The sequence below is a fragment of the Falco naumanni genome, chromosome Z (assembly GCF_017639655.2).
Source record: "Falco naumanni isolate bFalNau1 chromosome Z, bFalNau1.pat, whole genome shotgun sequence".
NCBI classification, from domain to species: domain Eukaryota; kingdom Metazoa; phylum Chordata; class Aves; order Falconiformes; family Falconidae; genus Falco; species Falco naumanni.
In genome coordinates, this window is record NC_054080.1 from 48880078 (window position 1) to 48894697 (window position 14620).

General features: G+C 41.3%; 1 protein-coding gene across 2 annotated transcripts in view; it reads right to left on the reverse strand.

Annotated features, from left to right (window-relative positions):
* FOCAD (focadhesin) overlaps positions 1-14620 on the reverse strand; it is a 118381-nt gene that overhangs the window by 14617 nt on the left and 89144 nt on the right. For both annotated transcript variants that reach the window (XM_040578933.1, XM_040578932.1), the window contains exons 28-35: positions 12885-13123; positions 11147-11236; positions 5209-5356; positions 3259-3378; positions 2200-2322; positions 1354-1431; positions 908-979; positions 651-753 (exon numbers count right to left, since the gene is read on the reverse strand). In XM_040578933.1, the coding sequence (XP_040434867.1) occupies positions 651-753; positions 908-979; positions 1354-1431; positions 2200-2322; positions 3259-3378; positions 5209-5356; positions 11147-11236; positions 12885-13123 (973 nt within the window). The remainder of the gene's footprint in view (positions 1-650; positions 754-907; positions 980-1353; positions 1432-2199; positions 2323-3258; positions 3379-5208; positions 5357-11146; positions 11237-12884; positions 13124-14620) is intronic.

The window sequence follows — 14620 nt, forward strand, 5'->3', positions numbered from 1 at the left end:
GGTATTTAACCAAGGTGTAAATCCTGCCTTTATTTTACCAACAGATACTGGAACAACACCAGAAGGTAATGATATATCAACAGAATATGAATTTCTGCATTAACTGCTACACTGAACGGGCACACAACACTAGTTTTTGACTTCAGCTAACCAGAGAAGATCACTTCTAGAAAAATACTTTTGAAACATCAGCTTGCTCTTGTTATGGACCAGTTTTAAAGAGCTGGCTTTTTTATACAGTGGGAAGTGCTGAAACAAAGAGTAAATTAATCAGTTTTCAGGGCATGGAGTGGGTAATGTCAAAGTCAAACATACGCCACATGTAATGTAAAACCTCTTTACAATTTATTCCATGAAAGAATACAGACAGAAATAATATATAAATTTGATCAGAACAACTTAGAACCTTACTTTTGATAGTGCAAGTAAAAGCAGATGGGGGCAGATCATATTCAGCACACTGATGCCTGCTTCATGTTCCAAACTTTAGGCCTGGCACACAGGACCATGGGGTCTCTGAGTCGAAGGCTGTCATGTCACTTAACAGGGCTGCAGTGCCTAGCCTGTATTATCTAATGTGTCCCTTGCTGCCTGCTTAGCTAGGCGCTACTTCCATATGTTCTTTAAGCAGCAATAATAAAGCATCTTACCGGACGCCCTGTTCTGGGTAGAAGACAAACAGGACATATGAAGGCGTCCCAAAAGTCCTGCTGCATTTGTCTGAAGGCCAATCTGCCCCGAAAAACTGATTACCTATTGAGACAATAAACCACTAGTTAAGATAAATTTCCCTACATTGCCTCATTCAAGCTGCACACAGACATTATGCTGATTTGGCCTGTTTGTTCAAGGTATCACAATATTCTAGTGCATCATCCAAAGCAGGAAACACATGCTACCTTCTTACCTGTGTAAGGGTTCTGATGACTTCATTCAGCTTACTTTGGAAATAGGACGACTGAATGCTCTCAGATTTCAGCTGCCAGAGAAAAACGAAAATAAAATTATGTGAATTTTATAAGGGAAAAAAAGAAACAACAGAACAGAGAACATGTGCTGAAAAGACAGATCACATTTGCACATGTGCCTTTCTGTGGGAGTGAAGAGAGAAAGCTTACATGACTGTAAACTTTTCCACAATGGCACTGCACATGGGCCACATGATGAGAAAATGTAACAGACTCCATTTTACATATTGTAATACTATCCTGCTTGGTTCATACCCAACATGACTCATTATTGCATAAATGGAATGCCCTGGTATCCATAGGGATGCAGAGGATGTCATTCCACCTTGCCTTCTACCTAAATTTCTAGAAGAGATAAAGGTACCATTGGCTTGCTTGTTCTCACCTGTATCATGACACTTTCAGAGCCCACCAGTGCAACCAGTCCATTGACAGCAGCCAGACGCTGCATTGTTGGAGAACCCTGGAAGTGCAATTCAGCATCAGTGAGTCAATGCAGTGAGACAACACTACTGTAGGACAAAACACTTCCAACTTAAAAAACTATGACTGCTATCACTTGAACACCTCTCAACTTGTACACCCAACAATCTTTTTATGGCAGACTCCAGCATGCTGGATAATTATTTATCCCTGTCTCAGTGATTAAAGGCTTTCCCCCTCCCAATCTGAAATCATCATGCATTTCTCCCTAACAAATCACTTTCTTCCAGCACTGTCTGCATTCCACAAAATATGCCAGTGCAACTCAACTCTGAAACACTGTTTCTTTATTCTTACCTTCAGCTGCAATCCTAACATGTAAATTTTGAGTTGGATTTCAAACACACAAATTTATTGCTATGAGATAGATCAAAATTCTTATAACAACTCAAGCACTATAACCACCATTCTGTTAGTCTAATTTGGATAAGTAGCACTTAATTTCACATGGCACCTTTATTTAATAACCTAGATTATCTCCTTATTGTTTGAAATTAGTAAAGATGTCCAAATTAAGATCTAATTGAGATAAGCATTTCCCATATATCACCCAAGCAGAAGAGAAACAGGTGTTTTTTTTTCTTTAGCAAACAACAAAGTTGTATTTTTGCTTCCAAAGGTCAAACAGCATGTTCAGATAGTCCTAATTTTTCCTAGAATCACTCCTGCAGAAGTAAGAAAAAGTATGTCCTTGCTGTTCATTTAAATCACCCCCCAAAAACCAGGATATGAATTCAACCTCCTTTACCTCTGCAAGCACGATTTTTATCCAGGCTGGTATTAGTTTGTTACTCAGGTCTTCGGCTTTCCCATGACCACAAGCTGACAATCCATATACTATTGCACCTAGAGCTAAAGCAAAACCATGGGTCTGTAAGGTGAAAAAGACACATTAAAAAAACAGATCTTCCATAGGATTCTATATTCTTTTTAATATTTTTGAAACATTACTTAAATATTTATTATCTCCCAATAATTAGAAGTAATGTCTTTGTCTAAAATACTGGACGCTTTCTTATTTCAAGTATTTTCTCACGTCAAGTGATACAGGATTTTCTGAGACTAAATACTGATCTTTGGCATGTAGATTGCTCTGGAGGCAGTCGTTCAGATATGAAGATAAAAAGCTGCAGCAAAGGTAGTTTATTTTTAACTTTCTATTTTCCAGATAAATATTCTAAACAGCTGATTAGTGCAATAGCAGGCTTTGATTCAAAATGGTTACCTTTTTTTTTCCCCTTTTTTTTTTTTCTGGCAAGCATTTAACAAAAAAGAACACACACGGAAATATGGAGATTATTTTTGGCATTTTTAAAGGATAACCCTAGGACACTAGGAATGAAACGGACACCTGTAGGAAGCTGTGGCTATGGCTATGATGCACTGTCTGGAGGCTAAGGGAAAACAAAAAATCACAAGAGCACAGTAGATGTATTTTCCTACCAAGAAAAAGGATCTAAAGAAACACATCATAAAAGAGACAAAAATTGGCACAATGCAGGGACTGAAGACACAAAAGAACTCAAAAGTTCTCAAGAGAGAACTCAAACATTCCCAGAAGAACTCAAAACTAACTTCCCTTCTAAACCAAATCAAACAGATAAAATCCAGTTTTATTTCACTGTCTGGCCATTGCTATACACCTGTAATTGCATGGTATGCACAACACAGGCAGTGTCAGTTAATGCTGAAAGTAGATCAATACAATTTTTTTGAAGTTACAGCCTGGGTAAAGCAATATCCAATATTAAATAGACAAGAGAAAAACAGAACTGAAGCAAAGCCCAAACACTGAATTATGTATGACCTGCTGATTATTTTCCACTAAGGTATGTAGCTTGTTCATGGCCTCCTCAGCCTCAGCTGCTTCTATGATTCCAACACTGAAAGCGGAGACACAGGAACAGGCCACAGAATAGGCAAGTACCTGAAAAAACAATATTTAATTCTATTAACCAGTATCCGATCAAATTCACTGTAGCAATGTGCCAGCATGATAAAAAAACCATGACGTTTTCAAATTACTCTTTCAGATGTTCATCCCCTCTCTGAAAGATTCTTCACTGATGCTAACACTGACAAATACAACTAAAGCTTGGAAGTACTTTTGGTTTTATGTAGGTCAAACTGCTGATCTTGAATGTAGTTACTCCTCTCAACCGAAGTATGCGATCATCATTTATCTGAGCATACACAGCATGCTGTGATCCCATCAGGGCTACAAGTAGGTCCACACACCAGAAAAGGAGCATGTAGTAGAGCTGTCTCCCACACAGTGCATGACACTAGCCTCATATCCTTGCAGAAGGATACACGATGCTTTTTCTGTTCTTTAGCCTTAGACACGGAGAATAAGGAAATGAAGCGCACCGTTTAACCTCCTTAGTACTGAAGGTAAGTAACAAAACCACACATGACTATAAGGGAAGCAGACAGCATCTACCTACCATGCAGGACTGACAACAATTTGACTTGGCCCAAGTAATGCTCAGATTGTACCTCTTGCTACAGCAGGCCAAAGTTACCTCTCGAGTACAGGATTACATCCCAGCCATTTATAGCTCTGAATAAGCCTCTTGTGCATCCCTTTAGTATTATTCATCCTAGGGTACCGGCCAAATTTTCCTCAAGTAATTATCTTTACAATTCCTTACAGAGATTTTAATTGAAAAGGGTAGGTTTTGCTTCTCATCTCAGACTATCTCATGATGTCAAACAGATGGTGCCTTTCATCTCAGAAGTTGCTGTACTGAACCCAGTTTAAGTTCAGTAAGGCACTTTGAGATGTCTGGGGAGAAATAAATGATTTCATACCTGCAAGACACTTTAATGCATGAGCCATAAACTGCAAAAACCTAATCCCCAACACATATGTACTGCTAAAAAAATAAAATTCCATAAAAGAAGACCTTTAATAAAAAGCTTTCAGAGCAGTACCAAGAGGGGAAAGAGAATACTACTACCAATCTCTGTTAACTCCCTTAGAAAAAACATGATTATGCAACTCAGCTGTTCAGCTGTTGCAGGCTAACATACATCAGGTACAGGGTTGCTTTTTTTTGTGCAAAACACCTGCTTATTCCAATACTTGTTTTCTGTTGTAAAATCCTCCAATTTCATCAGTTTTACTTCTCAAGTTTTACCTTAGTAAGGTTATACACTTGGTACATGGACCACATCAAAACTTACAGGACATATGTTGGTAAATCAAATTGAAATTCATGCTCACACTTCAAAATATCGTTACGATCATGAGAATAGCAAATGGGGCCATAGCAGCATTCACAAGTGCAAGATTCACATCAGCTAGTGACACCAGCTTTCAAAGAAGGAAACAGAGGGCATATTGAAGGAGCAAGTATTAGTATTAACGCTCCCTCTGAGGGTAACTTGCTGTCTGCTTTCTCATAGATCAGATGAGCCATAACAACTACATGTAAGACAAACACATACCCACAGTTACTCATGACCCAACTTTCAACAACTTAAGATTAAGAAATCAAAGAAGCACTTCAAAGTGTGATGTCTGTTACTTTTTCAGGCAGCTTCTTACTGTTTGAGCAGCCCTACATGTTATTCTATTATTGTTATTATGGTTTTCTTCAGCAAATAAAACTCCTGTGTATTGTGAAAGAAATAATAGAAACCAAGCATTCCAGTACTACAGATATAAAGCTTCAGTAAAAAGTCTATAGTTACTAAAGAGAGGCAGCAAAGTAAAAGTAAGATTTGAAATTTCTGATAAAATATGTCATACCTCCTGGACACATCTGCTTTGGTCCTCACTGCTGTCCAGGTATTTGCAGAGTTTTCGGAATTGAGTGGAAACATGCACTCGCATTTCTGTTTGGCTACTGTGACTCATACATGAAAGAACAAGTCCTACTCCCAAAATACATCCAGTGCTTAAAGAGAAGACAAAAGAAAAAGAATTAAGTATGCTTCAGCTGCTGTGAACTGTCTTTTCACCTCAACATGTGTTGCTGAACAAAAAGACCTCTTGGTGTTGCCTGATAACTAGTCCTGTGGATATTTACTTACCACAGTCAATTTTACAAATAGTTTTTGTTTCACACATAGGTGATGCTTTTCAGGAGATGCAGGATAAAAGAAGAACAAAAGAAGAAAGCGTGTACTTAAAATAGTAAATCTTACTGTTGTGGTTTAATCCTAGGCAGTAATTAAGCACCACGCAGCTGCTCGCTCACTCCCCCCCTCATCCAGGGGGGTGGGGAGGAGAATCAGAAAGGAGTGTAAAAACTCAAGGACTGAGATACAGTTTAATAATTGAGACAAAGTAAAATATAACAACAGTTATAACAAAAAGAAGGGACAAGGGGAGAGGAATGAAATCCAAAGGGAAGGGAGGAAAGAAAACACAACACAACCGCTCACCACCTGCTGACCGATGCCCGGCCCAATGATCAGCAGCCCTGGCCAATCCCCCCTGCCCTCAGTTTACATATGCAGCATGATGCCCCATGGTATGGAATACCTCTTTGGCCAGCTGTGGTCAGCTGTCCCAGCAGAGTCCCCTCCCCATTCCCCATGCCCCTCCAGCCCTCTCACTGGCAGGGCCTGAGAAACTGGAAAGTCCCCAACCCAGTACAAACACCATCCAGCAACAACTAAAACCATCAGTGTCCTATCAACATTGTTCTCACATCAGAGCCAAAACACAGCACAGTACTAGCTACCAAGAAGAAAATTAACTCTATCCCTGCTGAAACCAGGACAACGATGTAGAAGTCTGATGACAGTTGTGATTGAAGATGTCTTAAAGTCAAATCAAACAGCTACTGACCTTGCAAAAAAGCTCCATAAAGAGCAAGCTGGTTTAATGCTCCTGTGGTGGGTTGACCTTGGCTGGATGCCAGGTGCCCACCAAGCTGCTCTACCTCTCCCCTCCTCAGCAGAACAGGGCAGGGAGAAAATAAAAGGAAAAGAAACTTGTGGGTCAAGATAAAGGCAGTTTTATGAAGCAACAGCAAAAGTCTCATGTGCAGAAGCAAAGGAAAACAAAACATGTTACTGTTCTCTACTTCCCATCAGCAGGCAGTGTCTGGCCACTTCCCAGGAAGCAGGGATCAGTACATGCCAGCAGTTGCTCCAGAAGACAAACACCATAAATAAAAAATGCCCCCCTTCCTTGTACTTTCTCTTTTACATCTGAGCAGATGCCGTACGGTATGGAATATCCCACTAGTCACTTGGGTTCAGCTGTCCTGGATATGTCCCCTCCCAAGATCTGGCCCACACCCAGCCTAAGGTGGGGGGAGGTTGGAGAGGCAGCCCTGATGCTGTGCAGGCTGCTCAGCAGTAGCCAAAGCACTGGTGTGTTATCAGCACCTTTCCAGCTACTGATACGAGCACAGCGCTGTGAGGGCTGCTATGGGGCTCAGCCAGACCCAGTACAGCTCCACACCGCAATTTAAAGGAAGGCTACTGTGTGTTTCAAGTTTCATAGCAATTTGCTCCTTACCACATCGTTACTCAATATGTATCAGTGTTTATCATTTGCTCAATATTTCTCCAATATTTATTCTTACAGATTCAACCCAGTTCTGCCATGCAGTAACTTTATACAAAAAGCTGTATCTGCAAAGGTCTTGCAGAATTCATCCTCAACATGGGAAATGTAACAAGGCAAGCCAGAAAATCTACTGCCCCTTAGTTTTCTCAAAAACTTTTTACATGCAAACCTTTCATAAGGTTAGAGTTAACTGAATCTTCAACACGTTCTTCTTTATTAGCAGAAAGGCAGGGTGAGTGGGGGTAGGAAGAAGAAAAACCTTCCAATGCAGGGACTGTATGTACTGCTCTTTGTTACCCATATGCTGTGCTGTTACAACTGGATCCTTGCCATTGATTTTTTTCTTTTAATTATTTATTTATTGTTTTTCCCCCATACACTGAGGTTCATCTGAAAAAAATCTACTTAATATAATCTACATGAATAACTGGAAAAGTTAACAGCCATGAATGTACATGTTAGCTCAACCTAAGCTCTACATAAATTAGGGTTGGGGAAAAAAAAAAAAAAAAGTTGTTCCCTAGCTTCTGTAATCAGGAAGTATAACAAAAACCTGTGGCCTAAAGAACTGTCTAAATCACCTGTCATACACATTTTCCATATACATGCATACTGAAAAGTGGCATACCAGTACATTTTAATAATCTACTTATTTCAGTTTCTGTCTAATATAAGGGCAGATTTAAGGCCCACTCACAGATCTCTCAATAACATGAGTGTATTCCATTTAAAATCAAGAGTAACTGCAAAGCTTCTAGGGCTCTGCCATCTGTGAAGCTCTGTTTCAGCTAAAAACTGAGGAAACATTGTATTACCACGCTTAACTATCTGAACTCTTCTTCCCCCTTTAAAAGTCTAAGTTTCACTTTTTTTTTTTCCCCTGTGGAGTTATAACATAAAACTATACTGATTTGCAAATGTTATTGTGACCTTTTCTGAGAGGAAACCTGCAGTTTAAGAGTATTTTATGCAATTTATACTGACAGAGATTCTTACAGAACATAACTGGACTTTCACTAAACTAAAGCAGTGGCTCAGGGAAATATTCTTACTGCTTATTGAAAACAACTCTGTTTTCGTTTCTCTTACCTCTTCCCCCCTGCCCCAATTTTAAGGGACAATTCTCCTAACTAAATTAAGAAAACTGTATATAAACCCAACACTCCTATCAAGGCTTATGTGATCAGTGAAGCATGGTTGTGTGCAGGAGCGGGCTGGAAACTAGGACCATGCGTGGCAATCAGTTAGCTGAGGGGAATTTGCTCGAGCTCGTCTAGACGACAATTAACATGATGAGGCATGTTTGCAGAGCACAGGGGGGTGGGAGACGGATGGCGCCAAGGAAAGGTAACACCTTGCTGTTAATTGCTGGTAGTTAACCACCAATCAGGGATTGCCTAGTATGCAATGCTTAGCTTCAAGAACCAATCTGTTTAAAACGCGCAGCTTCTGAAAGTGTATAAAAACTCGTGCTTCTGTACAATAAATTGACATTTGCTTGCATCAAGCTGCATCCCGTCTCTCATTCGCCGCAGTTGTGACCTCCAGTTTGCATAACACGCACATAGATAAACCACTTTCTTACCTAGATACTCAAGGTAGAAGATCCGACCAAACCAAAACTTCAGCAAAAATATCTGTTTCTCAATAACGTCCTTCGATGTGCAAGAGGTCTCACTTACTCAACACCCTGCACAGGTGCATTACTGAGTAGATGCACATTTTCTAAAGCAAGCGGGAGGCACGCCACATCACACAAGCCGACAGCTGTCCAGTTAGGGCACTGGCAGGGTGCAGGATGGTGGCAGGGTGTGGGGCAGGGTGCGGGGCAGGGTGCAGGGCGCCAACAGCGTGATGGGGGCCAGCAGGGTGCAGGGCAGGGCATGGGCCTGGCAGGGTGCTGGCAGGATCGAGAGGGACAGAAGGGTGCAAGGCAGGGTGCCAACAGAGTGCAGGGGGCTGTGTGCAGGGGGTCAGAAGGGTTCATAGTAGGGTGCAGGGCCCTGCAGGGTGTGGGGCAGCGGGCATGCAGGCTGGAGGACCAGGGGCCAGCAGGATGTGGGGCAGGGGGCCTGCAGGCTGGGGGGCAGGGTCTAGGGGGCCAGCAGTGTGCAGGGCAGGGGGCAGCAAGCTGGGGGCAGGGTGCAGGGGCCGCTGCGTTCCGCTAGGGGGCAGCATGAGCCCGGGAGCACAAATGCCTGCCCACCCTGCAGCCATGGCCACCCGCTCGCCCTTGTCCTGTACTCCCGTGGCAACGCCTCGCTGCCAGAGAAGTCTAGTTTGGCTTTTCCGTGAGGCATTTATCTCCAGCTAATAGGTTTCACAACAAGCAGTACCACTCAAGAGGCAGCTCAAATCCTGACTAAGCCATACAGGTTCACAGCCCAACGGTTTGCAACTGTGACCCCCTCACAGCTTTTCAGGAGGTCCACTGGAGGAGGGAAGGAAAAAAGCAAACAGTAATTACTGCTCTGTTTCCTCTCAACAGGGAGGAACTGGGCAGATGTTCAAAATCAAATAAAAGTTCTACGTACCCGCACTGAGGCACTCAAGATACTGCAGTACCTTCCCTGACCTAGAAGGGAAATGACTGCTGTGGAAGACCCACTACTAGTGATGCTCACTGTGTAATGGCAACGATACATGGGCTTTATTGTTCAGTTACTCCAGGTTTACCAACACTAATTGTGCAATACCTTTCAATAATTTCTTGCCCTGCTGGTGGGCTGCTCTTCTCTTTGGGACACCTGAAGCATAATCTCAGTTGGTTAATTTAAACATATTTGCTTTAACCAGTATTCAAAATGCCACCCACAGTTGTTAAACTAACGGCCTGGCTCTCCCAGACAAGTCAGTCACGTGAGGCAGCTGCTCCCCGAGATTGCACTATATTGCACTCACATGCACATACCAGTAACAGGCTCCAACGCAGAAGCAGCTAGACTTCACCGAACACCTTGGTAATCACTCAAAAGCCTCAAGGAAGGACTTACAGAAACATCTTTCGTTAATGAACATGTGCAGGTAAGATCAGCAACCCTGCTCCTAGAATTGCTGGTATCTCCCCGCTGCCTGTGAGCAAGGCCGTGTTCTCTACACATGCCCAAGGTTTTCACTTGTGGCAGTGGTGGCCACTGCTTTTCACCTTGCACTAGGGACTGTGTGGAAAAAACTATGTGTGTGTTAGATATACGCACCTATGCATATGCTTATATATGTACATATATGAAGGCTTTTTTAATATATATGTGTTGTGTGCATGTGTGCATTCATACTCATTTATGGACACTCACTTTGAAGGAAGAAATACACAGAGGAATAAACTATCAGGCATATCCTGAAATTCAACAAGCACCAACTCAGTCCTGTATCTGGCAACAGACAGTCTGGGACCAGAGGGGCTGGGCATTAGCTCTTGGGGACAGCCTTGGGCACCGGTAGGCAGCAAGCCAAGGCAGGGCCAGACATGCACCCAGGCAGTGATGAGGGCCAGCAAAGCGTGGAGAGCATGACAAGGACACAGCCATGAGAGCCAGGGGAAGGATCACGCCTCTACTCCGTGCTCACTTATACACCTGGAATACTGCTCTGAATGCAGGACAGACATCAACAAAACTGGAATGCATTCATGGGATGCTACTGAGGCAGCAAGGCTGGAGCCCTTGCCCTGACAGCAGAGGCTGTGGGGCCACAGCTGGCTCATCTGTGAGAAGGGACGGCTTTGGGGGCACCCAACAGCATCTCCAGCACTGACAGGAAAGGACTGAGGAGATGAAGCTGGGCTCTTACACGGTGGGAGGCTGAGAGGCAGTGGCCACAAGCTGAAATATCATCAGATGTTCACATGGAAGTAAGGACAGCCCAGAAGTGCCACCAGGGCCCAGAGACGATGTGCTGCCTCCAGTGCTGGGGGTTTCAAGCCCTGACTGTAAAGCCTCAGGCAAGTCAAAGTCCATGGCCGAGTCTGTCTTGGGGAGGGATGCGGACTTCTGAAGGTCCTTGCCAGCCTGTGTGGGTTAGTGGTTCTACGGCAGAACTCAGAACAGGCTGTCTGAGTATCCTATCCTTACACTCTCTGTGTAGAATTAAGGAATAAAAGCATGAATTGAAAAGGTGGAGTTCAAAATAAAACTAAGTATCATAAGTAATGAAGGAAACTCACTTGTACTCCAGACTGGTGTCAAAGCAGCACTCTTCCAGCGCATCCAGGGACTTCACTAGAGCTAAGTTAATCTGTTGACTGGGTATGTCACTACAAAAACAAATCAAAATAGAAACCAAAAACATCCAAAACACAGCTCTGCTTTTTAAATCATACAGGATATTAAACCACCTGCTAAGACTTAATGTGCCAGAAAACAGAGTTCTCTTCTTGCTGCAGGTTCTTATACTAGTTTGTAAGCAATAACTATATGTCATTTGTGTCACATTCATATAAACATACTCATATACAAATAACAAAAACATATTCAGACCTTAACTGGCAATCATTATTGCTACAACACCCAGCATCTAGGATTTGTAAAACACATCTCACAGGGGGAGGGGGATACCGATGGAACATGATCTCTACTAGATCTATAACTATTTATAAACTGAAAATTACAATATTTTAAGGTATTAGCTCTGTAAATCCCTATCTCCATCCATTTACCTAACTTACTGATAAAAAAGGAAGCATTTACTTCTCAATCCAAAGATGTCATAGGGACTCCCCTCTTACAAAATATACACAGTTTTCTTAATGAACAGGGCATCTTTAATGTAAACAGACTCTATGATTTTATATTAGCTACAGCTACATCCCTACAAGTTTTGCTGTTGTTGCTTGGAAGAGTGTTTAAAATTAAGCTTTGAAGTTATGCAGGGCAGTGGAACAGTAAAAACTGCTACAGTCTGTAAGAGATTTTTAGATAAATTTATTGATTTCAACACTTCTTGCCAAACAAATAAAACCCCAAAATGCAAAATAAACATTCAAATACTCCAAAACACCAGGCTGACCTAACATCATTCTCTTGCGAGACACCCCATCCTCAAGTTACATGGCTGAGTCAGATGCAGCAAGGCATCAAGACACAAAAGGACAAGGATTAGAACAGAGCAATGCTGAACAGCATTTTAACAAAGGCAGGCATGTTGGAAAATTTAGCTTCGCTGAGCAAATCTGTTTGATACCTGTGCACTATTTCAGTATTTATTACAGGTATACAGGCATATATAGTATATACCCTATTATGGGTATATAGGTATATGTTATAGGCAGAAAGGATCCCTAGTAGTCAAGACGGAGGAGTATAAAGCCAAACCCGCTTCTTAATTTCTCTGGAATCATCAGAAATTTGCAGCCAAGGCCAACTGTTCTGCAAAAGAGGCATTTTCTACCAACTTCAGAACATCTCTTTGCTGCCAACACAGCTGTTAACAGCATGCCTTAAAGACAGTCCATTACACTACTTCCATTATAGCTCCATCCCTGTATGTGTGACTCACATGATGTAAGTGGATACTATCCAGTGTCCAGAGCACCACTTAGAAAGAAACCAATGAGAATTTATTGTGAATTATTTTACTATATTGTGAATTACTTTACAATTAAGCCTCCTAGAGCAGCTAGTGCTGTTTAAAAGCAAGCGTGTGCCTCTTCGAGCTGACTCTTTGCACATTTACCTTAGGGTATTATGAAAATTAATCATCCATCCTGAAAAAATGGCAAAATATCCACGATAGCACTGGGGGTGGTGTGGTAAAGACTGATAACAAAAGACCCCTTTTAAGAAACATTGCAGATCCCCTCAAAATCATTTGCCTATGACTTGTAAATAATTCTTCAGAACTTAAGGCCATATGCTGAAAAATTAAGTTATTTGCGTACCTACATTACATATAGTAATCCTTACCTGATTTTTTCTTCATAGGAACATGAGATAAACATCCCCAAACCAAGGCCAACATGGATTTGAACAGCTTGAGACTCATCAGCATTTGGTTTCCCAGGTAACCTGTCAGTCAGCATACTCAGGACCTCCTCCACCTTCTCCTTGCATGATACAATGAAAACTGGCACTAGGAGAGACAAAGCAGTGGCGGCACAGGAACGAGCTATAATACTAGCAGTATTTTCACCTGAATAGGATTTCTAGAAAAACATAAAAGAAGGGAAGAAAATAGATCTCCTTTCCAGGTAGTAACACTCAGCACTTTAGGAATTTAAAATAAATACATATAGAGCAAACAGCAGCACAGATGTACTCCAATCTGACAATAAACAGCATTTCATGGAATTGCCTCTGGTAACAATTCTATTCATAATGTATTTTCTAAGCGTAAATAAGATTGTTAAGTATGAAACTGTAAACAAAATAAGATAGGTTGCAACTAGATTTTAACAGCTAGTAGGCACATAAATACATTGGACTATTTTAGTTTTCACCTTCCCTGTTAAAATATGCAGCAGCATGATCAGAAAAACAGAAACCAGCCATGATTTAGTGTGTTATAATTACAGAAGTACACTAACGAATTTAGTGAGCTGGAAAAAGCACTAACTTAAAACCATCACACCTAGGATAAAAAATACCATGAGATTTTGCAAGATAACCAGTAGAGATGATTTCTAGAAGAAAGATCTCTTACAAATGTTTTTAATTCCTTTCTGTTTTGAAAGGTAAAATCCATACAGCTACCTCTACTTATAAAGCAAGTTGGACTGACTGTAAATGATAGCCTAATGTATATTTGTCAATTTCCATATGCAACTCTGAAAAAGAAAAGAAAAAACTCCAGGATGCAAGGCACTCTGCAAGACAGTGATTTCAACTGTGTGCCCTAGAATTTTACACACATAAGATTTTAACATTTTTTTGAAGTAAGCGGATTTTAGAAATGGAGCATTGTCACATTGTTCCGTCTCAAAAATACCTTTTTTAAACAGTATTATTTTCAAAGGCAAGAATGACAGAACAATCTAACAAGAACCGCTACTGCTAACCAAGTGGTTGAATTTCCTTATGTCCAACCAGCCTTGCATTTATTTAACACTACATTTGTTTTGGTGATGTATGTCCCCTATCAGTGATGACAGGGGTCACATGCCAAAGCTGACTCAGGATCCATTTTCAGCTTTTTGATGCTAACATCTCATTACTGGACTGAACACAGTTCATGAATGCAGTTAAAGTTCTGGTTAGAAAACATTATGACACATTAGCAGGCTGGTATTTGGCCTTGTAGGACCCAAGTTTCCTTCCGCACCCATGACACAAAGCATCTCCAATCTTGTTTTGATAACAGATAGTCAAAGAATTAACAATACCTATTCATCTTAAGGTCTATATTGAGCTTTCAGTCCATTGCAAGACCCTACTTAAGAACTGCCTGATATGGCTTGAGAATTTCAGGCTGGTTATCACACTGCAAGCACATACTATACAACTACTGACCCTCAGGAGTTCAAGAGGTACTGTAAAGTAAGAATCACTGGCTCCATAACTATCACATTTTGAGAAAGTATTGAAAAAGATTTCAGAGCCCTAAAGAATGGTGTCAGAATCACTCCAGGATTTGATAGTGTGGTTTGAGGAGAGTCTGTTCATATTAAAAAGTTTTGTTTTGTACATATGTGCCAAATAGTCTT